General features: G+C 53.7%; 1 protein-coding gene and 1 long non-coding RNA gene across 5 annotated transcripts in view; one reads left to right on the forward strand and one right to left on the reverse strand.

Moving 5' to 3' along the window:
- The window catches only part of ZNF423 (zinc finger protein 423), a 333,820-nt gene that overhangs the window by 295,840 nt on the left and 11,321 nt on the right, over positions 1-26,659 (forward strand). For all 4 annotated transcript variants that reach the window (XM_038531091.1, XM_038531093.1, XM_038531095.1 and 1 more), the window contains 2 exons: positions 6,865-6,996; positions 8,600-8,715. In XM_038531091.1, the coding sequence (XP_038387019.1) occupies positions 6,865-6,996; positions 8,600-8,715 (248 nt within the window). The remainder of the gene's footprint in view (positions 1-6,864; positions 6,997-8,599; positions 8,716-26,659) is intronic.
- Positions 12,114-12,785, reverse strand: LOC119870339. The gene is made up of 2 exons (XR_005355821.1): positions 12,592-12,785; positions 12,114-12,451 (listed from the first exon to the last, which is right to left on the reverse strand). It is a non-coding gene; the product is annotated as an uncharacterized LOC119870339 (long non-coding RNA).

Here is a 26,659-nt window from a genome sequence, read left to right on the forward strand (position 1 = left end):
CTGCGAGTTTGGGTGGTGGGGACCCACCACTGGTGAGTGATAACCAGCATTTACCAGCAACCTTACCCCATGCTCCAAACATTGTACTAAGTGCTTGACACAAATCATTCATTTCCTATTTATTGAGCACCTGCTATGTGCCAGGCCCTGTTCCAGGCACTGGTGACATAGCAATGAGCGAAATAACCCTCACGGAGCTCACTTTACTCCGTGCGTGCATGCATAAGATGTGTATGAGGGAAAGAGTCAGTTAGTTAAAAAACAAAAACAAAACGGTGAACTCTGTTCACAGCCCCCACACATACGCCAGGTGGTGGTAAGCACCGTAAAGGAAATTAGAAGGTGGGTGAGGTGCTAGAAAGGATAGGGGTGTGTGCTGCTTTCTCTGGGGGCATCCGGAAAGGCCTGTTAGTAGAGCTAGCATTTGAGCAGACTCCTGAATGAAGTGAGGGACAAGGACAAGGAGACAGTCGGGGGGCAGAGAGTTTTCATTGAAGACAGGCATCCTTTGACAGAAGAAGCCTGATTGGTGGCCTTACAAAAACCCTGTGATGATTGTTCCCATTTTCTAACCGACGCAGCTGACGCTCAGAGAAGTTAAGTAACTCACCCAAGTACACACAGCGAACGACTGGAACTGGGACTCAAAGTCAAGTGTTTCTAGTCCTTACTTTGGTGTCCTTAATTGCTGCTTCCTGAATGGAGGTGGCTAATTATGCCCCCTGTCAACACAGGTGACAGTCACTGGTCCTCTGCTCTTGGAGGGGTCTGTGCCGTAATGATACCGCTCGTGGGTCAGCTTCCCCGAGTGGGGTCCCTGCCTAGAGAAGGGCCAGGCGAGGCCCAGCGATATGGCGGGAGCAGGTCGGGCTCAGTGCATTAGAGCCGGAGAACAATGCCCTGTCCACTCCCCGCTGCAGCCTGCTGCCCCTCCCTCCCAGGCAGCAAATTATGGCCTCCAAATGTGTGCCCAGGCCTGCCTTTGACATCAGTGGGGCCCACCTGAGCTTCACCTTCAGGATTCTGATAATCAGCTCTCTCTCCTCCTGGCTTCCCCCAAGACCTGTATGGAAATAAGTATGTGTCTGCCAGGATCAAATGCTTTTGGAGACAAAAGTCGGTACCGAGGACATTACAGGGAGCTATCATCTCGGCACGATGCTCTTCCACAAAGCCCTCTGCTCCTCTTTTGGGCTGACACAGTTTCAGCCTGAAAGGTTCCAGCAGGCTGACTTGGTTTTAAGCAAAAGCACATCCTATTATTTTTTTGAGAAATGAAGTGTAAAATTAACACTTATTATTCCTGAGCAGGGGAAAAAAAAAAAAAAAAAGAGGGTTGTTGGTTGGTTTGGGGTGGGAGGGGGGAACTCTGGGATTTTCGTGCTTGCTGGGTTGTTTCTTTGCCAGTTTGGGTTTGTATTTATTTTTATTTAAAAAAAAAATCATAATGTATCAATGGATTCCCCGTGCCAGCCCCGACTTACGGGGACTGGAAGGAAAGCTCTGGCACAGTGAGCAAGCAAAATCTGCATTTCACTTTACAAATGAGTGGGGCTGCATAATTCACTTGAGTTGTGTAGGTCTCTCTTATGGATGCCTGTCATGTGCTATAAGGGGGGAAAAAAAAGAACAGAAAGGAGAGGAAGTGATTTTGCGTCTTAACTCACAAAATCCTCCAGTTCCCAGCCCCCGCACCCCCACCCCCTGCACCGGGGCAGAGGGGCCTGCGGGCTCCCAGACAGCTTTGTCATTCTGCTCCGAGGTGTCCGCCGAGGCTGCGTGATCTTAGAGAATTCAGGAGAGTTATTCTCGGAGGGTGCCGCTCTCTGCGGACCCCACGACTTGGGACAGAGTGCGAGGTTGTCCGCGTCAGCGGGGTAAGGAGCCGCGGTGGCGGCGGCGGCACGTTCTGCCAGTACCGTGGGCTGGCTGGTATCGGGTCACCGGCACGCGGAGGGACTGTTTGCACACTAACTAGGGCAGCTCCCCACCCCCCTTTTTCCTGGAGGGCTGGAGAGGCAGAGGGACACATTACGGACACCCCAGGGAGCTCCTCCAACCCCCCTCGGGCCGGGAGAGGGCCTTGTCCTTCAGAAAGAAGGTCTGCAAACCAGAAGGCCCGATTCTCGGGTCTGGGGGAACCCCCCCGGCTTTCTTGCTTTCACTTTGTGTTTGTTTTATTTTGCCTCCCAGGGCTCCCCAGGTCTGACTCTCTTTAACACGGGAGGGAGGGCGGAGCGAGGCAAGAGAGCAGTGGCATGCACCTGTCGGGCTCCTGATCTGATCAGCCCACAACCTCACATCGACACCGCTTCGGGGGTGCGATCTGCTTACATGGCAGCTGTTTGGGGCCTGGAACCGGCTGGCGGCTCCAAGGGCTGCCTGACTGTGCACATATTTATGAACGTGGGTGCAGGGTGTAGCGGCGTCCATGAATCACGGGGAGCTGCTGATGAATTGCTCGGCACTCGGAGAACGGAAAGTGACTGTCAGACATGATTTCTCTGATTTATCAGTTGCGGGAACCTTCTTTGTCCTCTCGGCGTTTGTGCATCAGACGGCACGTCTCCATTCACAGCCAAGTGGATAAAGGCCTCGCTCGGCCCCGCTCGGCCCTGCTCGGCAGAGAGCAGTAAATCCTCCTTTGCCATCCCCGCCCCGGGGAGCTGGCTCTGGCTGGGCAGGGAGTGAGGGCCCAGCCAGGGGTGTCTCTCCGCTGGGAGTATTTCCCGGGCCCCTTCTGCGTGCCCAGGCAGGGCCTGATGCTGTGGGGGCTGGAGAAGGAGAAGCCACTATCTGTGTCCATAATCCAGTTGGCAGGATCAGAAAGATTCCTAGGATCTGGTTAGATGAATCCAGGATCACCATGCCCAGCCAGGTCCCACTGTGCATGCAGGCATAGTCAGGGGAGCCTGCCTGGAGGTGGCATGCAGGTGGGATCCCTATGGATGGGGAGGCCTTTGTATCCTGTTCCGTTCCGAGTACCACCCCCCAGCTGGCTCTCTTACCTTGGCAAGAGGTCTAATTCTCTTTCCTAGAAATGGGGTTTTACCAGCGAGCAGGATTAATTCTGGTATTTGATTCATTTTTATCAGCTTAAACTTAAGGTATAGTATAAACCATAATAGAAACCTCTGTACGGTTGTCATTTCACATACCGTCTGCCTTATTAACGTCCGAGAGGTGTCCACATTCAGGGAGGTCACCCATAAGGGTGGTACCTCTCTTTCTCTCGTTCATTCATTCCTTACTTTGTGCCAGGCCCTGAGGAGCATCGTTTGTGTGGGGGACAGGGGGCATGTTGGGGGTCTTCTGAGGCAGCCCCCACACAGGAGGCCATCTCTAATTATGATGAGAGTCTCCCCAAGGGAAGTGGAGGACGTGAGTAGGGCCTATGCGGCGAGCGTGCTGAGCCTGCCCTGCGTCCCCAAACTTGTCAATGAATTCCTTTTCTGCCAGTGTAAATGGAAGCTCTGCCTGGCTCTCTGTCGGGTGCATGTGGCCTAGTTGCCGGGGCTCCAGGGGCACGGCGAACACCCGGTAGATTCCAGCCAGTGGGCTATGTGGGGCAGGCCCACCTGCACGCGCACGTGTGTGCATGTGTCTCTGCGGGGGGCGGAGGGGGGTGCTGAGGTGGGGGCTGGGGGCTGGCTGGGCCAGGGGGATGTGTGCTGTCCCTGCCAGCCCCAGCCAGGGCCTGGGGACCCAGGGACTCGCCAGGAGCCTCAGCCCATCTGTGTTTGTGTCTTGCCACTGGCAGAGCCCCTCTGCTACCTAATTCTTGCCTTTGAGGGCAAATCAGAGCACCTGGCACCTTTGGTGAGGCTGGTTCCCTGGGGGAGCCCAAGAGGGAGCCCGTGTCCTTGGCTGTCCCAGATAATACTCTCGCTGATGCTGGCACACCTGACAGGAAACACTTATTGAGCACTTGCTGTGTGCGGGGACTGTCCAATCCTCTTTCGTGTATTAACTCGTTTACTCTTTTTGGTGGGGGGCAGTGGGGGGTGGGATTTGTTCATGTATTTGAGAGAAAGGAGACCAAGAGCGTACAAGCAGGAAGGGGCCGAGGAAGAGGGAGAGAGAAATTTAGCAAGACTCTCCACTGAGCTCAGAGCCCGACTTGGGGTTTGATTCCACCACCCTGAGATCAGGACCTGAGATCTTGGTTTCGGGATGCTCAACCGACTGTGCCACCTGGGTGCCCCTGTATTGACTCATTTAATTGTCACATCCACTATAAGATGAAGGCTAGGGATGCCTGGGTGGCTCAGTGGTGAGCATCTGCCTTTGGCCCAGGGCGTGATCCTGGAGTCCCAGGATCGAGTCCCACATCAGGCTCCCTGCATGGAGCCTGCTTTTCCCTCTGCCTGTGTCTCTGCCTCTCTCTCTCTCTCTCTCTCTGTGTCTCTCATGAATAAATAAATAAATAAAATCTTTTAAAAAAAGAAAAAAGATGAAGGCTATGTGGGGGGGTATATATGTGACTTTTTTTGAAGGCTTTTATTATTTTTTAAAGAATTAATTATTTGAGAGAAAGAGTGCATGCACAGGGGGAGGGGACAGAGAAGGAAGGAGAGGGACAAGCAGACTCCCCACTGGGCCCAAAGCCTTACACAGGGGGCTCTATCTCAGGACCCCGAGATCATGACCCGAGCCAAAATCAAGAGCCAGATGTTCAACCAACTGAGCCACCCAGGCGCCCCGACTTTTATATATTTTTTAGAGCAGTTTTAGGTTTATAATAAAATTAAGAGGAAGATAGAGATTTCCATTATATTCCCTGCCCCACACATGCATAGCCTTCCTCATTATCTTTGCCACTTTCCAGAATGACCAGGTACGTGATTTTTGCAAGATGAACCTACAGTGACACATCACAATCACCTAAGGTCTGTAGTTTGCCTTGGGGTTCACCCTTGGTGTTGTACCTCCTGAGGGCTTGGACAAATGTGTGATGACACGTGTCCATCATTAGAATATCATATAGAGTATTTCCACTGCCTAGAAATCCTCTGTGCTTGGCCTGCTCATCTCTGCCCCCACCTTAAGCAACCAGCTGGTCTTTTCATTGTCCTCGTAGTTTTGCTTTTTCCAGAATAGTTGGCATCCTAGCAGGTAGCCTTCTCTGATTGGCTTCTTTCACTTAGTAATATGCATTGAAGTTTCCTCTGCGCCTTTTCATGGCCTGATCGCTCCGTTCATTTTAGCACTGAGTAATAATCCATCCTTTGGATGGACCTCAGTTTATGTGTTCATTCATCAACTGGAGGACATCTTGGTTGCTTTCAAGGTTTGGAAATTATGAATAAAGTTGCCATAAATCTCCATTTATAGCTTTTTTTTTTTTTTTGTGGATATAAGTTTTCAACTCCTTTGGGTAAATACTAAGGAGCGAGATTGTTGGATGTATAGTAAGAGTAGGTTTAATTTTGTGACAAACCGACAAAGCCTCTTCCAAGGTGGCTGTGCCATTTTGCATTCCCAGCCACAGTGGGTGACAGTTCCTATTGCTCCACATCTTTGTCAGGACTTGCTGTCATCAGGGTTCTGGATTTTGGCCATTCTCATGGGTGCGTAGTGGTGAGGAAGGCAGTTGTCGTGTACTTGAGAAAAGAGGAAACTGAGGCACACAGAGGTTGTATAACTTGCCCAAGATCATGCAGTGAGTGGCAGAACCAGGTTCCAACCCCAGATGACGTGACACTCAAGCCAGGGTGACTCCCCGACGTACCCCCTTGCTGAGCTGAGGGCTGCACTGGTTGCAGATGCTGGCCCCTTCCAGCCTCGCACAGCCTCATGGGACAGGGGCTCGGGGAACCTCGTTTACTCTGAGCACACTCACCCCCTGGGCTATACAGTGTGGAGAAGAAGCCAGGGTTTGAACTCTTCCCTGCTGACTCTGGGCTGGGTCACCAGACTTTGGCACTGTACCCCTTGATGCTGGTGAGAAGCTGGTGCTTGGGGCTCCTGGGTTCGAGTGAAGGTCATAGCGGCTTCCAGGTGGGTAAATGGAGCCATGTTCTGATCTGGAAGGACAGGGTGTCCGCCCTTTGTCCATCAGCCATTATCCATAGGCCATCTGTTTCAAATATTTTACAAAGAGCATTTGTTGTTTTGGTGGCATCTACTTATGGTGGCTCAGCCCTCAGAGTCAAAGCCAGAGTCCGCCAGTGGCTGGCAAGGCCCTGGGCAATGTGCATCCCTGTGTCCCCTCCGATCCCACCCGACCCCACTGCACCCCAACCCAACCCCCGAGTTTCAGGCACATGGCTCTCCTGCTACTGGCAAGCCAGCGCAGGCCCACCTTGACTGTCACCTAGGGAGCCTCCCATGTTCTCACATCCCCCCTGATGCTGTATTACACATTGGTCATCCTGATGATGTGTCTCCCCCACCATTAGAATGGGGGCAAGCGTGTTATCTGTTCAGTTCCCCACAGGATTCCTAGCTTGCAGTGCCTGGCATGCAGTATATGCTCAGTAAATATTCTACTAGATTCTTAAAAACTCTGGTTGGACTCCTTTCTCTGTGCAGACCCCATCCTGGGCTCCTCTCCACAGTGACATGGTGGAGTCTCAGATTCAGGCTGTTGACCGTGGCCTGCACACATTCTTGGCTGCTTGACCAACAAGAGAAATGAAGGCAGACAGTGGCTTTAAGAGCCACATATCTGTGGCTGGCCCCTGGGGTCTCTAGGCTCTGTGGGAGGGACTGTCTGGAGCTGGATGGGTCCTGGCATCTGTGGCCTTCACACCAGCCCTGGGTCTGGGGACCAGGCACAGGTTGGCCTTGGCTATACTGGGGGCCCTTGGGCTCCTGCCCAATGTTTGCAAGGTCACTGACTGGCCATCATTTTCCTTGCAGAGGAAGGCATCAACCACGAGTGTAAGCTGTGCAACCAGATGTTCGACTCCCCAGCCAAGCTCCTCTGTCACCTCATCGAGCACAGCTTCGAGGGCATGGGCGGCACCTTCAAATGCCCCGTGTGCTTCACAGGTAAGTGTGTGAGGGGATGAGGGGGGAGCTGGGGGAAGGATGTAGGCCTCGCCCTTTAATTGTTGGACCTCAGCATATGCTCCCGCACTGACATGGACCTGGAGTCCCCAAGGGCCCCACAGCCCATCACCCTGCCTGCCTCACGCAGAGCTGGCCTACACCCCGTGCACCTCCAGCCCCTCCTCTTAGGCAGATGGAGGGTCCTTTCCTAGCCACCCTTCACCCCTAGGCACAACTGAATTTTCCAGCCCAGTGTCACCCACCTTTGCCTTCCACGGGCTCCAGGCTCATCTCCCTGAGCTGGGAGCTCTGTCCTACAACTGTGGGGCTCTCTCTCTATGCACTTCTTGGCTTCCCTTCCTCTTGGGCCTGCCTCAGCCCACGCTCCATCCGTGCTCCAGGATGGAGGGGTCAAGGGCAGTTCTGCTGGCCGAGTCCCCAGCCCCTGGCCCCCAGCCCCCAGCCCCCAGCCTGGCTGCCCGCCCAGGCGAGCGGCTGTCCCGGCCCGAGGCGAGTCTCAGGGGCTCTGCTATCCCCCCTCCTGCTGCCCAGATGGCAGCCGGTGTGCGTGGGGGAGCCCTGGCCTTCCCCCTGCCTCCCCCGACATCTGTCGTCTGCCACGGCAGGAAGCCCACCCCCGGGAGGGCGCCTGGCAGGAGGGGATTTCTGAAGTGCTCACCTCCCAGACACACAGCTGCCTTGGGGCCACCTCCTGTGTGCGCTCAGGGCCGGGGCTGCTCGTGGACTGTTGCGACCTGCTCCATGGTGGGCCTGAGGGGGCTGGGCCACGGAGGATGTCCCCGCACACGCACACACTACTGGGGTGCGCGAGGGTCTTGGAACACCATGGTGCCCCTTCCCCCTCAATTGGGAGCCTCCACCCATCTGCTACCATCACACTCTGCAGGCGAGGTGGAGGCTGGCACCGAGGGGCCTCAGCTGCCAGGTCGCGGGTCCAGGACACGGGGCCCCTGCATGGGGATCTGAGGATGCTGATAACAACCTCAAATAGAATAGGAATTTGTGTTTATTGAGCACCTTCTTACACTAGACAATATGTTAAGTGTATTTAGTTCAAATCTCAGCTCTGCCATCTGCTAGCAGCAGGACCTAGAACAAGTCATTTAACATTCCCAGTGCCTCAGCTTCCTTTTCTGTAAAATGAGGGTAACACTAGTGCAGGGCCTGTGCCAGAGTCAGGAGCCCACACACGGAAGGTATCTGGCAAATGGTGAAGCTGAGGCTGACGATGGCGCCGGTGTTCCCTGGACTAATTATGTGCCAGGCCATCTTTTAAAGCATTTTGCAAGTAGTAAGCCATTCGACCCTCCCAGCCACTCAATACTGTAATGATCCTCATTTTTTTCAGAGGAGGACATGAAGCCCCGAGGGGTTAAGTGACTTGTCCAACACTGTACAGCCTGTAAGTGGCAGAGCTTGGCTCCTCTGGCTCGGCCCCCTCCCGTGGCTGCAGTGACCTCCTAGTGGCCCAGGATTTGGTCACCTGTGTCCATGGGTGGGCGATCCCTCCTTATGAGTAGTGTGGGGGTGTCTGGGCTGGCGTCCCCGGAGTGTGGCCCCTGACAGCCGTGCCTGCGTCCAGTCTTTGTCCAGGCCAACAAGTTGCAGCAGCACATCTTTGCCGTGCATGGGCAGGAGGACAAGATCTACGACTGCTCGCAGTGCCCACAGAAGTTCTTCTTCCAGACCGAGCTGCAGGTGAGTGCCCTTGTCCGCTGCACACCCCCTCCTGGTGCTCTTTGGGGGCCCCCACAGGCACCGAGGGTCTTGGGGTGAAGCCAGGATGGCGGGTCTTGTACGTAGCCTCACCCCACCCAAAAAAGCAACAGTTGCTCGGTGTGGAGGCAGTGGCTGCCCTCCCAGAGGCCGACATCGGGGTGGCCCCTGGGCCTCTACTGACCATGATTCTCAGACGAGCTGAACTGGAGCCACTAAGCCTGGTGAGGACTCAGAAGGCTCTCATTTGTGGTGTTTCCGTGCAAGCTCCTTCCCCTCTTGGGGCTTCTGGGTCTCTACCTATCTTTGATGATGATGTTGAGCTGAGCTGTGGATCTGTGGCTGGTGGTCTGTGCAGCTTGTATGACTGAATCCTGGGGCTGTGTGCAGCCAAGGACTGGGTCTGGGGTCTCAGAGCCTCCAGCTCTGCCCGAGAAAGCCAGAAAAGTGAGAGCTGTTGGGTTGGGCCCCAACTCAGCGGAAGGGGTGCTCACCACAGGGCCTGAGGCTGATGCAGCCCCTGGGTGCCACACAGTGGCCTTGGCCAGCTTCCTCAGATCACCGTGCAGGCCTGGCAGTGGCCAAGAGAGCCCTCGTGAGGGGACGTTGTGGCGGCCGGCTGCCCTAGGCCCTTCAGCCACTGCCCCTGTTGTCCCACCTGTTGATGGTTTCTGAGGACTCAGGTCTGTGTCCAGGTGAAGCTGCCTTCTTCTGCTGACTTTTGCATGAAATTCTTGTAACCCTGGATTGGTCACATGTCCACCCAGAAATACTGTGTGTACACACACATACGGAATACCACCTACACAGTGTGCATAAGACCACACCCCAAAAAGAAGCACCATGTGGACATCCCCAGAAACACCACATGTACACGCAGACATGCCTTGATACCGTACACCGAGAATAACAGCATTTTCCACAAAGCGCACAAGGGAGGTGGTGAACCACACATCAGCTCTCGAAGCTTCTGCTGGGCAGCGGCACACCTCTCCCACTCCTGTGTTGTCTTGGCCAAATGCAGTGATGCGGCCCTGCCCAGTTCCAAAGGGGACGAGGTGGGTAATCGTGCCCTGTGCCCAGAAGGAAAGGAAAGCTGACGTTTGTCACAGCCTCCCAAGCGCCGTGCACACTGTGACCCACAGGGTCTGCCCACTGGAAACACGCCTGCCTGCACACCCGGGCAAGTGCCAAGCCTGCACTCAGCAGTCACACCACACCCCTCCCGGGGGTTGAGGCTGTGTCATCAGGTTGCTGAGGGGCAGCACTGGGGTGCCTCCTTTCTGGGGCTTTCCCATGGAGGGCTCAGTGGGCATTCCCCCCCACCCCCGACAGTCAGGGTCCCTTCCCGCGGGCTGGCCCCATGGCAAGGCTGGACAAGCAGAGCTGCCTTCACACTGTCACCATGTGGGACCTAGCTATACGGACCCAGGCCCGGAGAGGGGGTCCCAGCTCCAAGTGCCACTTGCAAGGTGGTGACCCTGCCCGGGGCCCAGGGCTGCCCCCACCTTGATCCACAAACTGAGCATGTGCCCCTTGGCTGAGGATGGCTAGGGCTCGGCTGAGGATGGCTAGGGGCCCTCCCCCAGTCCGCCAAGCGAGATCAGTGGCAGCACCTGCCCAGCGGGCCGTCCGGGAAGCCTCCTGCACCTGAGCACCGCCCTTCCGCGCCTCCCACCTGCTTCACCTGCTTGGTGCAGCTACCAAAATAGACCCCGGGTCCCCAGACAACTCCGGCTTTTTATAGCTCAACACGGCAGGCCTCTTTTAAAGCCACTAGCTCCTATAAACTATGATTTACTCAAACTTTGAACTCGCTCAGCCCTCTGGTCCTCCCACGTTGTCCTGGATGCCGAGAAAGGGATGCTCCCTCCCTTGCAGGTTTTTCCCAGAAAGGTTGCCCCGTCTCGCCTTTGTGAGCTCCGTCGTTATCGTGGAGCCTCACGGAGGCCCAGAGAGCTGTGGTCTCAAGCCGATCCCGCTGCGAGCCATGCGCACCCGGAGCTGCAGACTGTCCCAGGCATCAGAATGGTTCCTGTGAGCTGGTGGTTTCCTGGGTCATCCGTCAACCTTTAAGGCAGATCCTCAAATGCCGAGAACCTCGCTAAATTATAGCCTTAACGAGTGACTATTTTCTGCAATTAATGATTTTAATTACAGACCATTTAAATGCAGAAGTGTTGTAGCGACACCCGATCTATGCAAATAATGGCTTTCCTTAAGTAACTTGAATAGCAATTTTCTGGGTTTTTGAGAGGAGGGTTTTTCAGGCATTGAAGTTTTCATCATCATTACACAGAACCTGGGGCTGGTGGGCAAGTGCCTTATTTCCCTGGGGTGACATGTGGGGGTTTGTGTGTACAGCAGGAGGCAGGGCCCTTGCTGGAACCTTGACTGGCTCTCCTGGCTGTATGTCATTTGAGGTCCTGTGGGGAGACTCAGGGAAACTAATGTTTGTTGGCACAAGTGACTCTGAGCCAAGAGGTCTTAAGATATAAGGCTGAGGATTGTTCTCATTGTAAAACTGGAAATACCTGCTGTGAATATAGAGGCAACAGTGATGAGATTTGGCCCCGGTAGGCTTGGGCTGTGTCACAGTGATTTGTCTACCTCCAAAGAGAATGTTCTCTTAGGATGCATTAATAGGAGCACTGTTGCCAGGATGAGGGAGGTGAAAGTCCTGATTGATTCTGAGTTCGTCTGGCTCTGCCCAAAGAGGACTTTGGACAGACTGGAACACGTTCATATCAGAGTGATTAGGAGCAGGAGAGAACTACACTTAGCTATCCATTTGTTCAGAGCATGTACATGGAGGGCCCACTACGTGCCAGGCACTAGATCTAGGAACGGCCAAGACTGTGGTGAATGAGACAGAGAAATACCCACAGGGCCTGCATTCAAGAGGGACTGATCGACAGTGTCCTGTCATGGTCACCACAAAGAAAATAAAACCAGGTGATGGGCTGGAGTGTGATGGGGGTGAGGTTGGATAATCCCTGGGGAGTGTGGTCAGGGAGGGCCTCTCTGAGGAGGTGGCATTTAAGCTGAGACCTGGCTGGTGAGAAGGAGTGTATGGAAGAGAGCCATGAGTGCAAAGGCCCTGTGGTCACGTGAGCTGGGTGTACTGCTGGAATGACAGAAGGCAGAAGGTGGCTAAAGCAGAGTGAGTGGGGAGCAGTGGTGTGGAGAGGGCTGGCAGGTGGAAGTTTGTCATGGTGGGGTTTGAAGGACAGCAAAGGAGTTTGGATTTTATCCCCACTGTGATGGGAATCCAAGTAGGGAAGAGGTATTATCCGATTTCTACCCTGAATCAAAATTTAAGAAGTCTAGTCTTTGAAAGACCCTGTCAAGAAAATGAAAAGCCACACATCAGAAGAAAATACGTGCAAATCACATATTGATAAAGGACTTCTATCCAGGACATATTTTTTAAAACCCTGAAAACTTAATAATGAAGGGCAACATCCACTGTAAAACAAGTGGAGCATTTCAACACTTCACCAAAGATGTGGGGACGTTCAACATGATTATAATCAGGGAAGCACAAATGAAAACCACAACGCAAGGCCACCACACCCTTACCAGGATGATCAAAACAGAAGAAAAAGTTGGCCATGCCGAGTGCTGGCCAGGGTGCGGAGCGGCAGCTGGAACCCCCGCGTGCTGCTGCTGGAAACCTGAAGTGGTGTGGCCACCTGGCAAAATAGTTCTTGAGTCCCTGTAAAGTCAAACGTACACTTAATGTTTCACTGCGCAACCCTCCCGTGACATGTTTATCCTAGAGCCTGAAAAACATGCTCACACCAGAACCTCCATGGATGCTGGCCCCCAGCTGGAAACCCCTTAGCTGTCCCTTACCTGGGAACGGACGGACAGGTGTGCTACATGCATCCAGTGCCTCACTGCTTGGCAATACAAAGCAGCCACTGACACACGCAGCCACTTGGATGTATTGCAAATGCCAAATGAAAGAAGCCAGATTCGAAAGGCGCCGTACTAACGTGGTTCTGTTTACCTGGTGTTCCAGAAAAAGGCAAGACTGTTGGAACAAAAAACACCAATGGTTGCCAGGAGCTGGAGGTGGGGGAGAGATAGGGGAGAAGGTTCCTGAACACACACACATGCACTCACGCACATCCATGCACACATGTACGCACGCATGCACCCGGGGAGCTCAGGCAGCGTGCTCGGCTATGGGGATCCAGCCTGACTCCAAAGAGCTTTCAGGGGACCCTTGGCCAGGAGCAGATGTGGGCAGATTGCTGTGAAAGTGTGGGGACACTTGTCTTCACGCATTTTAAGCTCTGTCCACTTGCTTGCAGCAGCCACAGACTTCTGGCAGTGGGCAGAGGGTCGGGGTGTGCATGCTGCCCTCTGACAATCACGGCTCATGCATCCCTCTCTGGGGTTAGCTCAAGCAGGATGAGGAATGGATTTGTAGGGACGCTGGGTGGCTTTTGTTTGCCGGAAGTGGTGTGGAGTTTCTGGTGGCCCAGTCCTTGAGAATCAAGTGCCCCTGTCTCAAGGTGGTGACACTCTGCCTTCTGCCTCTTTCTGGTTCATATTGTGTTTTCCTGCAGCCTGGCTCTCTGGGCTCATCTCTAGAAGGGAAAATGCTGGCCAGAGCTGCCGTGGCTTCTGTCATTTCTGCTGAGACAGACACTCCTGGATATTTCAAAAGAGGGGATTTAGTGTGGGGATTTGGTTATGCAAGTAGCCGGACGGAACCCCCGGCCAGCCCAGAGACAGTGACTGCAGGAAACAGCCAGCACGCCAGCAGCAGGCTCGAGATTCCCTGGAGAGGGGATCTGATGGTTGAGCTCCGACGGTTGATGGTCAGCTGTCCAGCTCTGCTCCACTGGCCCCGGGTGGCGGAGGGGAGCCAAGGCTGGTGGACACTGCAAATGTCCACTGTGTGGGGAAGAGTCTACAGACGGAAGGAAGGAAAGGTAGAAGGTCCCTGGCGGCAGAGGTGTCTGAAATGCCTGCAGCGGGGAGGCAGGGAGCGCACACGGTCTTTGTGAAGCAGCTCTGTATTTGCAGCCTGGCTCCGCCGTTTCCCAGCGCTAGGCCAGAGTTTTCTTATCTGGAAAACGGGAGTATTAACAGTTCCCACCTCAGAGCTGTGTTGCGGGAGACCCTTGGCACAGTGACCGGTGCATAGGAAGAGTGTGGTTGACACTACCTGTGGTTATTATTAGCATTTACCGTTATTCTTCACGTTACTGTGACCATGACTATTAGCATATTCTTAACGTTAGGCATTGGAGGTCAGCTGACTTTCCAGAGCCCCCTCCACTAGGCTTTGCTGTGATTTCCTGATTTCTGGCTTGAGCGTGGACACAGTGAGATGCTGAGTCTCTCCATCTGTGGCACCCAGCCAAGTGTGAAGGCCACGGGCACAGGACACCCACACTGGGGCCCAGGGAGGAGCTGGGTGTGCGGAGCGGGGAGGCGAGGTAGAAAGGCCACAGAGGCCGGGGCTTCAAGTCCTTTCCAGCTTTCACTGCCTCTGGCCCAAGCTTTTCCCTTGGACCATTTCCTTCTGCCTTGCCCGGGGCTCAGTGGAGGGTAGTATGTCGATTTGGTGGGGAGACCTGCAACACAACTCTATAAGCCACAGACCCCGAAAATGTCCGGGGTGTTGGCCTTGCATATCCAGCCTCAGGCCTCAGCAGATGAAGGCCTGGGGCCCTATGGGCCCCTTGCCAGGGGTTAGCTGAGCTGAGGGGAGGGGCTGGCTCAGCCACCCTGCCCAGCTGTCTGGGGATCCCTGTGGACACCTCCGTGCCCACGGACACTGGACAGGGATGGCATGTCCTTCTGCCCATCCTGAGGCTCACTGTATCCTGCTCTTCACTGTCGCCAAGGGACTGCATGCAGGGAGTGTGCAAATTACTTAGCCATACGAGGCTGGCCTTCAACAGGGTGGACATGCTCCCCGTGAAATCGGCCAAGAAATAGTTCGAGCAGTCACCTCCCCTGGGTGGCTCCCTTCCAGGAGACCACTCTCTGACCTAAGCATTTTGTATGGATTGTCTCAGCACAGCCCCATGAAATAGGTGCTCTTATGATCCTCATTGGCAGATCTGGAAACTGAGACTCCAAGAGCTTAGGTGGTATGTCCAGGGTCACAAGCAAATGGCAGAGCCACATGCAAAGCCAAATCGTCTTTGCCACCAAGGCAAACAGAAATCCTCCAAAGTTTAAATGAATTGCCATTTATATGAGCTAATAGATTTAAATGAGGCCTGCAGTGCTGAACTATAAAAAGCCTTCATGTCAGGGGACCCAGAAACTATTTTAGTAGTTGGGCCAAGCAGGTAGCTCACAAGTAGCGGTTAACAGCGGTTGTGAAAGAACCTGCTCGCAGGTGGGCCCAGGTGGAAACACACTGGGGCCACTTCTGCGCTGCTGAGCCTGTACCTGGCATTTGCTAGGCTGGCACTTGAGGCTAGGAACCCGCAAACCTAGTGAGAAGCAATGGGGTGAGTTCAGCTCAGGCTCCGCTTGAGCAGAGGAAGGATTAGGGCTGGTCGTGGAGACAGGGACTGCAAAAGGCCACAAGCTTCCTGGTGCTGCCACTTTTCCCCCCTCTGGCGGCCTCGCTGAGTGCTGTCACACACAGCCTGGAGCCTGAGGAAGGGTCTCTTTGATGGGGGGAGTTCCTGTGCTCCTCAGACCTCCGTGATGGGCCTGGGCTGGGCCGGGGGGAGCAGTGGGTCTGCCCTGTGCCCTGGAATCTAGGCTCCCGTATTGACAAAGTGAGGGGCCGCAGGAAGCGCTCCCCGAGCCGGGGCCTGCAGCGGCAAAGCGGCCAGCCCTGCGTTGAGCGGGCGCATTTAAAGGATTAGCTCACGCTGTTTGCTTGTGTGTGCCTAATCATGCCGCTTCCAGCTAAATGATTACAATTGATTAAAAGCAGAGCTAGGTATTCTAACAAGCAACCTAGAGCCCTTCCAATGGGGTGAGCTGGGCCCTGCCAGGCTGAATCCTGGTACCCAGCCAGGGGGAGGTGTCTGTGAGCAAGGGGCGTGCTCTGAGCCCCATGGGACCCTTCCTTCTTAGCCCTCGAGGATATTTGAGTTGACCCTTCCCCTCATTCCATTTTCATTTAAGAATATACACTGAGGGGATGCCTGGATGGCTCAGCGGTTGAGCATCTGCCTTCAGCTCAGGGCATGATCCTGGAGTCCCGAGATCGAGTCCCACATCGGGCTCCCAGCATGGAGCCGGCTTCTCCCTCTGCCTGTGTCTCTGCCTCTCTGTGTGTGTCTCTCGTGAATAAATAAATAAAATCTTTTGTTAAAAAAAAATACACCGAGTACCTACTGTAGGTGGGTGCCATCATGGGGGTCCAAGGCACAAGTGTGCACAGGTAGATATGATCCCTGTTCTCACCCAGCTGTCATTCTTTGGCAGATGCCATCGGTAAGTCAGTAAATACATGAACTAGGTCATTCCAAACTGTAGAATTTTGAGGACAGTAAAACACTGCATGGTGATGGAAAACGATAAGTGTGTGTGTGTGTGCGTGTGTATGCGTGTGTGCATGTGTGCACGCATCAGGGCAAGGGCAAGAGAATGTTGAGGATTGGGTGGCCAAAGAAGGCTGGCATTTCAAGAGTCCTGAAGCTTGTGAAGGAGCCAGTGTGGGGAAAAGCTGGGGACCTTCTGGGAAAGGGAACAGCCAGTGCAGATTCAGAGACATGGACAGACTTGGGGTGTCCAGGGAACAGAGGAGAGGGCTGGAGGTGGGTGAACACCTTGCTTCATGCACCTGGTCTAATCAGCGAGGTAGGTGCTTCCTGGCTGCTCTGCTGATCCTTGAACACCCTTCCTTTCCTCTCAGGCTTCAGGGCCCAGCTCAGGTGGTCCCTTCTCTGAGAAGCTCTCCCTGATTCTAGCTCCTTTAGCTCCTCTGGCCCTTGGTTTAACCCCTTGATCCCTTTGCCAGTGCAGATTGAAATAACTATGTTTACACCTGACTTCCTGCCCATATGTGAGTTTTGGGCTGTAAAACTCCCTCTGTCATCCATTCATCCATCGGTCTGGCCATCCATCCGTCCATCGATCCATCTATCTATCCATCCCTCCATCTCTCCCTATATGTTTTACCATTATTTTTGAGCTCCTAGAAAGTAGGAAAATAAAGGAAAGAACACAAAAAAGGAAGGGAGAAGAAGAAAGAGGGTTGTCATCTAGGGTTGCAGATTCTAGGAGCCCAAGTTTTTAAAATTCTTGGTCCTTATTTTTTTTTTAAGATTTTATTTATTAATTCATGAGAGACACACAGAAAGGCAGAGACACAGGCAGAGGGAGAAGCAGGCTCCCTGCAAGGAGCCTGATATAGGACTCGATCCCAGGGCCCCAGGATCATGACCTCAGCCAAAGGCAGATGCTCAACCACTGAGCTACCCGGGTGTCCCAAATTCCTGGTCCTTATAAGATGGGTAACCGAGGAGCCAGTTTCCTTGCCTGCGCGCTCGTGCTGTCAGATCCAGCCAGATAATTATAACTAATAATAATTAAAAATTAAAAGTGCTCTAGGCACATACTTAGCATTTGACTCTTTGGCTGAGTTCTCTGTGAGTAGGAGCATCTTCCTCCGTCCCACTTTAAAGGCAGCCCTGTTCCTGCCACCCCACGGCCGCAGGGGGAAGCTGGGCCCGGCTGGGCTTAGCCTCGGGGAGCAACAGGGAGGTGCCTGGTGACACCCAGCAGAGGTTCCAGGGAATGAGAACCTGTTGCTTGCTTTGGAGTAGCCACCAGTTTGTTCCATCATTTTCCATTGCAGACATTGGTACCTCTTTGGCCTCAGTGTCCTCGTCTATAAAATGGGGTAAGACCTACTGATTCGGGTGGGCATGAAGGTGGAGTGCTCAGGTGTGAAAAGCACTTAGAACCTAAGGCTTCGGGCAGCCCAGGTGGCTCAGCGGTTTAGCGCCACCTTCAGTCCAGGGGGTGATCCTGGAGACCCGGGATCGAGTCCCACATCGGGCTCTCTGCATGGAGCCTGCTTCTCCCTCTGCCTTTGTCTCTGCCTCTCTCTCTCTCTCTCTCTCTGTCTCTCATGAATAAATAACACATTTTAAAAAATCTTTAAAAAAAGTAAACTGTAACAAATTAAAAAAAAAAATAACTCAAGGCTTCCTGTGGGTGACCAAGGCATATTCCAGGGTAGGATTGCTTTGTGTGTCCTGCCTTCCCCACCAGGGCAGGACACCAGAGCCTTTCACGGAGTGGATTCTTTTTTTTTTTTTTTTTTAATATATATTTTTAAACCTGTCTGCTATCTTCCTTCCTCTTTTTTTATTTTTTAAGCTTTTTTAAATTTATTTTTTCATGAGAGATATGGGTAGGCAACCTGGGAGCAGCTCTGTGACCTTGAGAAAGTCACTGACCTTTTGTGAGCCTCAGTAGGTTAGGGGTAATGACAGCTCCTTCCTGTGGGTGTCGGTGAGGCCAAAGGTAGTGGTGCCTGCAGAGCCTCCAGCAGCAGGCTCAGGTTTGGTCAGCCCCAGCCACTACTGTGTCCTTGCGCCTGTGGTCTGGGTGCCTGGAGGCCTTTGGTTCACTCCCTCGTCCATTCATTCATTCAGTCCGTCACGCGTGATATGCTCAGTGTAGCCCACAGTGTTTCCTGAGCAACTTCTCTGTGCCAGATGAGTGCAGGTGTTGGGGCACACGGAGGCCCAAGTCCCTCAAATGTTGTGGGGAGAGGAACAGTAAACAGATGACAAACAGAACGAATGTTGACTGTATGCTTGTGGCATAATGTAGTATAACATATGGTGTGTCATCCAGTTCCATCATACGCTACGCATAACCTGACGTGTCCCCGTGACATCACAGGAGGCTTGGGGCACCTGGGCTTTCCTCCTTTCTCACTGTCTCTCTCTCTCTCTCTCTTTTTTTAAGATTTTATTTATTTATGAGAGAGAGAGAGAGAGAGAGAGGCAGAGACACAGGCAGAGGGAGAAGCAGGCTCCATGCAGGGAGCCAGATGTGGGACTCGATCCCTGAACTCTAGGATCACACCCTGGGCCGTAGGCAGGCGCCAAACTGCTGAGCCACCCAGCGATCCCTCTCACTGTGTCTCTTGATCTGTTTACTCTTCTGTGGGGTGCAGCCTTCCCTGTCTCCAGCATCATCATCTCTTACCACTGTGACCGCTGTGGACGGCTGAGGCTCCTGAGGGGCTGAGTGTGGCTATTTAGGGTCTGCGTCTGGGGAGAACGAGTGAGGGTCACAGATGGCTCCTAGTCCTCCTGAGCCACTCACCCCAACATAGTAAAAATGAGACAGTATTTTCTGAGTGCTTCCTGGGAGCCCAGTTACCTCCCTTCACGTGTGTAGTCTTTTGAGACCTCATGGAGACCCCACAAGTGTGGCATCCTATGATCTTCATGTCACAGATGGGTAAACTGAGGCTCCCCCAGGCCGCACAGCTGCTAGAGTTGCAGAGCTATGAACCAGGCAGCCTGACACTAACATCTGTGTTCTCAGCCCTGAGGCTGAGGCAGTGGGCTTGAAGGGGACTCTCAGTCCCCTAGGAACCAAGGACAGGCCTCTGGGTGCTGGGTGCTGGGTGCTGGGTGCTAGGGGCAAGCAGGAGAGTGATATGGCTTCACTCCAGGCAGGTGGGGTGAGCAGTGGCTACCGTGGTCACTGCTGAGAGGAGCAAGAGGGGATCAAGCCCTGGGAGGAGCCTGTGTCTGGGTGTACCCAGATGCCCTCACGAGACTCAAGATCTGCCCGCATGAGCAGTGAAGTGTGTGGAGGCCCAGGTGGGGATGGGGGGGCTCCCCCCAAGGCCCGGCTCCGGGCAGAGATGGCACTTGGAATCAGCCTCAGGCTGCCTGTCTGCCCATCAGAGCCTGTCATTCATGCCCTAGGGCGGGGGGCCAACCAACTTAAGAGGGGCACCATGCCATGGCGACAGATGGGCATGGGGGAGCTGCCAGGAGCTGCCAGGAGCCTCCAGCCAGCAGCCCTTGTGTGTGCCGGGAGCCCAGCCCCTGCCGGCGCGGTCCCAGCCCGGACCAAATGCCTTCAGTTTCTCAGGAACAATGACAATCCTACATAATCAGTGGGTGCCGGGTGGGTCTGAGGCTCCCGGAGGCTGACCCTGTACAAAGCCCTGCCCCCCAGCCCCCACCGACTTAGACAAAGAGGCAGCCCCACGTTCAGCAAAGATTAAGGCCTTGAGGGCTGGAGGGGGTGAATCTCAGTTGCTTCTTGCTGTCACTGCGACCTTGGGCATATGACCTCCCCTCTGAGGCTCACCGTCCTCTCCTGGACGCGGAGGCTCCTTGTGGGGGCGCAGCACAGCCTTCGTGGAATGTGGGGTACAGCGCCCAGCCGGCGGGGGGGCGGCCCTGGGGTGGAGCTGCTGTGATGTCCGGCTCTCACAGATGGGAGACTCCATATCATGCCACGTCACACAGCTGGTAAGAGCCGACCTCACCCCGGTCAGGTGGGGGATAACAATAACAGAGACACCCGTGGGGACTGCGGGGGGCCCTCTGCATCAAGCTTCCTGATTCGTCCTCCGGCCAACCCTATGAAGTCAGCGCTGTTCTTCTCCCGTTTTGCAGCTAGGGAGACTGAGGCACCGCTAGGCAGTGGCAGAGGTGGGGCTTGAACCCCGACCGCCCGGTTGGCGGCAGAGCCTGCGCCTCGAAGCACTCCTGCCAATTCGGCGGGCGGCGGCTTTCTGTCGTGGAGCCCATTCCTGTTAAGCACGAGGCCTGCTTTGTCTGCCGACGCCGCGTGCTGGGAGCGGGGCTGGCTGCCTCCTGCGAGGGTGCCGGGGTCTGGCCCGGCTGGGGGTGCTCGGCCCCCGCCAGCTGAGAGGCGAGAACCGGGTGCTCTTGGCGGAAGCCTGGATTGCGCTCTTTGGTCGAGCAGGAACAATTACTAATGACATTTAGAAAGAAATTAATGATGAGAAATGCAAGTTGGCATTTCAGGAGCGCCAGTCAGCAGCCGTGCGTCCGCGCTCACAGGAGAGGCGAGGGGTGGGGGCCGGGCACGGGGGGCGAGGGAGGAGATGGCAGAAATTAATTTTGCTGTGTCAATAATGAACGTGGCCCCACTCGCTCTGCTTCTGGAGTTCAGACAAAATCAAACATGGACTGGCGGGCGCTGGCCCACGGCTGCAGTGAGATGCCCTGTGTCCTAGGATCCGGGCGGAGGTGGTGACAGGTTTGGTGCGGTGTCTCCTTTCGGTGGCAGGGGGGTGGGCAGGGGGCGGCAGGAGGAGAGGAAGCAGCCTGAAGCCTGGGCCGTTTGGACGCAAATCCAAGCCCTGCCTCTGACCAGTTGTATGATGTAGCAAGAGCCGCTTCTCCTTTCTGAGACTCCGTCGCTTCATCGGTAAAATGGTGACAGTCGGGAGGTGCAAGGATCATGTATGGAGACCTGGCGGCCCAGGTTGGGCACATAGAAGGAGCTCAATATATTGTTAGGCATTACCATATTTCACCGACACACAGCTTCTCGTAACACCTCCTAAACCGGACTGGCTCATGTGTGTGTTATACTTGAATTAGTCATTTCTTTTGTTCACTGTGTTACATCAAATACTGGAGCATCGGGATCCCTGGGTGGCGCAGCGGTTTGGCGCCTGCCTTTGGCCCAGGGCGCGATCCCGGAGACCCGGGATCGAATCCCACATCGGGCTCCCGGTGCATGGAGCCTGCTTCTCCCTCTGCCTGTGTCTCTGCCTCTCTCTCTCTCTGTGACTATCATAAATAAATTAAAAAAAAAAAAAGTTATAAATACTGGAGCATCTTATATTCTTTGGGTCTTGGATAAAATAGCACATTGAGGGCAGCCCCGGTGGCTCAGTGGTTTAACGCCGCCTTCAGCCCAGGGCGTGATCCTGGAGACCCGGGATCGAGTCCCACGTCGGGCTCCCTGCATGGGGCCTGCTTCTCCCTCTGCCTGTGTCTCTGCCTCTCTCTCTCTCTGTGTCTCTCATGAATAAACAAATAAAATCTTTTAAAAAATAGCACATTGATAAGGAGGTATGGTGAGGGGGACACAAGATGCTGAAATTGTCTGGAGCAGGGATTGGGGTTCCCAGGGGGCTATGAAGTGTGCCAACTCCTTCCCCCCCATCAAGTGCTCCAGAATGATGGAGAAGGACCCCGCCACCCTCCTCTCCTGCTGAGGGGAGGAGTAACACACCAGGAAAAGTTATTGCCATAGTAACATTGAACATTTTTGCCTCATGGAGGGTGAAAACTTACAGGCCGTGGCCAGGGATATTGAAATCTTTAAATGGTGATCTGTGTGTCAAAATGGAGATTTCCTATAATTACAGTGGCTAACATATAGTGCTTATTGAGCAGCAGACAGTGTTAATGCCTCTATTATTAAAGTAAGGAAACTGAGGCACAGACAGGCAGTCTCCCTAGGCCACAGAGCTGGTCAGTGCTGGGCCCAGGCCACCAGCCCCAGATTCTGTCCTCTTTACCACACCACTAAATGGCTAGAGTTCTTGATTTTTCTGCAAATCAGACCTAGAAATCTCTGGGCCACACTTTTGTGGGGCAGCAACCAGCTGTACCCCTTTAGACACAGGGATGTGCTTCCCAGTTCAGCACTACCCCACCTGGTCTGTCCCACCTGGTTCCTTACCCGCCGGGGCTCTGAGTCTCAGGCTCCTGCTGCAACACATCCTGGTTGGTAAGTATTATCCCATTGGCGCTTCAACAACCTGGTACCACGAGGAGTGCCCTTTACTCTCGCCATTTTGCAGACCAGAAAGCTGAGGCTTGGGAAGGACAATAAAGTATAGGATACCTACAAGGAAAAGAGGGTCCCGGGGGCAGAAATGGGGAGTGTATGCCACCTGCATGGTTTGCGTGTTTGAGCAGGGGAAGCAAGTGTGGCTCAGTGACTGGTCCCCCCATACCCTGAAGCCAGACCTGGATGCACTGTCCACCAGCTGTGTCCCTGACCCAGGGCACCACCTTAGTCTCCTCCATCCTTCCTTCTGATGGCGCCACATCAGAAGTGTGGGGTCATCCATGCTTTCGAGTTGACAATGATGGAAGAACCTCGTGGTTGGTATTGATTATGACAATATTGACCGTCTGTATATTATTGTACGTGTTGTGAACACTGTGTCCATGTTATCTAATTTGGAGCTCATAACAAGGCTATGAGTGGGTACTATTCATCCCACTTTTCAGGCAAGGAAACAGGAACTTTGAGAAACAAAGTGACTTGTCTAAGGTCACAGGTACAGTAAGTGACTAAAGTGGGATTTGGACTTCAAAGCCCGTTGTCTTTCCACCACCCCCTCCACCTTCCTACCTACTTACGTATTCATGCTCTCCTCTTTCTCCTACTAGTCATGCATCTGCTATCCATCCACTCTTCTATCTATTCATTTGTCTTTCTTTTCTTTTCTTTTCTTTTCTTTTCTTTTTTCTTTTCTTTCTTTTCTTTTAAAGATTATATTCATTTTTTCATGAGAGACACACACACAGAGAAAGGCTGAGACACAGGCAGAGGGAGAAGCAGGCTCCATGCAGGAAGCCTGACGTGGGACTCGATCCCGGGTCTCCAGGATCAGGCCCTGGGCTGAAGGCAGGCACCAAACCGCTGAACCACCCAGGGGTCCCCCATTCATTTGTCTTTCCATCCACCATCCCTCCATCTATCCTCCCATCCATTGTCTACCCAGCCATGCAGCCAGCCATCCACCCATCAGTCAGCCATCCATCTTCCTTCCATCCATCCATTTGGCCAGCCAGCTAATACTAATACTAATACACATCCATTAGTATCAAGTACTAAGAAAGTTCCAGGAACTACACTGCTTTCATGTCACCTTCCATATATGCTCTTAATTCTGTGCTTACCTGCCCCCCTTTCTTTCCACCCTAAAACTGCATATGAAAACATACACACACACACACACACACACCCTTCTGGCCAATTGAGAGGGATGGGACAGACTGGGAATGTAGATGTTTCTTGGTTTGCCTCCTGGAAACCAGCGACTTCTGCCTGGTGGGGGGAGGGAAGGTACAGGGGAGACCCACAAGGCCATGGTGGGGCAGGTGTGTGGGCAGTGATGATGTGCCCACATTTGGGTTGGAAACTGAGTGTAGACAAGAAGGGCAGACAAGGCGTTGCAGGCTGGGCCCCAGTGTTCTTCAGCTCCGTCAGTGGGACCAGCTCCTGAGGAGGGGGCGGCTCTTCCCATTCTGGGTAGCAGGGATCACTCTTTCCACGTGCCAGGCTGGACTTCTTCTTTGATTGGGCAGAGGTATATACACTGACGTGTTTCCACAAGAACCATCGCAATCATTAAATATAATCGGTCTCAGCTGCAGTTTTGATCGCTGGGGCATGCACACAATTCATCACAGCAAATTAGGTCCACCTTCAGAACTCCTACCCTGCAGCCTGGGGGTCCATCAGTGATGGGAGCTGGGCCATGTGGGCCCCAGAAGCCATTGGGGGGGATGGACCATGTTTTCTGAGGGGGACCTCAGAATATCTGCCAGAACAGCTCTCCATCCACAGAGGTTAATTTTCTAGAAATTTTGATAACATAGGAAAGTTTCTGTTTTAGCAAAAATTTGGAGGAAAGTAGAAATGGATATGATCAAAGTCTTAAAATATCATTTATAAAACCTAAAAGCCCTGGGTTAGTTTAGGGACATGAACATATGTGTTCTGTATAATTAGTGGCCGTGTGACCTAGATTTTCCAGGACAGCTTTGATTTCAAGTATTGCGTCCTAGCCATTGGCTACTTGTCCTGGTTTTTGGCTTGTGAAATATGATGACTATATGAAGAGCTGGGTTTTCTCATCCAAATTTAATGAATAAAAATTTCAAGAGTTACAGGCCTGGAAAGATTTCAGAAAAATTCAAGGGGACAATCCTGTCCCACGTTTTTTCCCCCCAACATGGCAAAATGTTTCATTTTGTGCCTCACACTCACCTTCCCATCTCTCCAGGCACAGAGCAGGGAAAACACGGGCACTTCTGTCCGGCAGGGTCTGAAAGCTGTCAGAGCTCCAGTCCTCTGGACGAGATTTCCAGGAAGGCTTTGCTGCGGCATGCCTCGGGCCCTTGCGTTCAGGGGAGAGAGCCCCTGGTTGTAGAGTCTCCTGAGGTCTCCTGTCCTAACGTGGCCTGGCCCTGGAAGCCGTGCCATCGACTACAGCACACGCACAGTCACTGCCTGGGAAGGCTGGTACAGCACGGAAGCAGAGAAGGTCTTGCATCCAATGCCAGCCAGGGCTCGCTTGGCAGGCGACGTGTCCCCTGGACGCTGCCACAGCTGCCACCCCCCGCCATCCGGCCAAGGCCTCCACAGGCTGCATCTCGCTCCTACAGCCTGTACAGCTTCCTGCTTCCAAGCCTGGAGCCAGAGACGTGAGGGCCAGAGCTCAGGATGGGCCCTGAGCGCCTTGGCTGTCTCTGTAGCACGAGACCTCTCCCCTCTCCCCTACCTGCCTGCCCAGCCTGTATGATCCCAACCAGTTTTTTTTTTTTTTTTTTTGAATTGTGGTAAAATACACATAATGTAAAATTTACGATCTTAACCATGTTCGAGTGAAGGCTTCAGTGGCGCTAAGGCCATTCCCTTTGTTGTGCACCCAGCAGCACCAGCCAGGACACTGTCCTGCAGAACTGAAACTCTGTCCCCATTGAACACTTAACGCCCCCCTCCCCCCCAGCTCCTGGGAACCACCGGTCTCCTTTTCCCTCTCTCTGGATTTGACTACTCTGGGAACCTCACAGAAGTGGAATTATACAGCATTAGTCCTTCTGTGACCGGCTCGTTGCACTTAGCATAATGTCTTCAAAGGATCCCTCTGCTTTTAAGAGAAAAGCGTTCAGTGCCCTGGGCAGGGCGGGGCAAGGGACGCGGAGGAGGGGGCAACTCTGTTCCTTCTTCTCTCCCTGACCCTGCCAGTGGAGGCTGTGCTTCGCCTCCGTCGCTTGCTGGCTGTCATCTCAGAAATGCTCGCTGAGGTTTTAGCAGGTGCAGGCTCTGAGCCTATGTAAGAAGATTGACAGAGAATTAAGAGATGGGGTCCCTCCGCACGGCCGATGAGGGCATTCTCATGGCAGGGGGACAACCAGGTCCTTGCAGGCTGAGGAAGGTGCTAGGAGGACAGCTGTGCGGGTGCAGAGCTGCACTGGGATGGGTGGCCCCTTGTTGAGAAGGCGGGAAGGCCTTTCTGGGGGGACAGAGATCAGAGGGGATGGGGCCTTGGGAAGCTGGGGGAGTGTGCAGGGCAGTGAGGATGGCCTGTGTGGGGAGCTCTGGCAGGACTGTGGGCAGGGAGGGATATGCAGTTCTAGGTGTGGGTGGGACCCCCTAGGGGATTAAGCAGAACTCTCCCCAATACCTGCCCCTTGAGGAGAGACCCCGGGCTATGCCTCTTATGGGCACATGAGTTTCTCCGCTCCCATGGCCAAGGAGAGAGATTCCCCGAGGGAACCCAGGTCATGGGCAGGCGGGGGCTTCCGGAGGGGTCCTGCTGGTGGTGTGAGTGTGGACAGATGAGCTGCACACCCAGGGGAGACAAAATGCCAAGAATGACAACCAGCCCCTGATCCACTTTGCAGCAAATTGTCAGTGTAATGTCTGTGTGTGTGTGTGTGTGTGTGAATGTGTGTGTACAGGTGTGTGCCTGGGGTTGCAGGGTATCTGGGAGTGCATGTGTGTGTGCATGTGTGTCTAGGATATATGTGAATCTGTGTGTCTGTAACTGTGAGTTATCTGTGAGTGTATGTGTGTGTGTATGTGATTATGGGTATCTGTGAGTAAGTGTGAGTATATGTGTGACTGTGGAGTGTTGACTGTGTGTGGGTTAAGTGTATGCAAGTGTGCGACGTAAGAGGAGCTCTGTTGTACCGTGTTGCATTCACAAGCACCC

Source organism: Canis lupus, chromosome 2 (assembly GCF_011100685.1).
Source record: "Canis lupus familiaris isolate Mischka breed German Shepherd chromosome 2, alternate assembly UU_Cfam_GSD_1.0, whole genome shotgun sequence".
Classification (NCBI taxonomy): domain Eukaryota; kingdom Metazoa; phylum Chordata; class Mammalia; order Carnivora; family Canidae; genus Canis; species Canis lupus.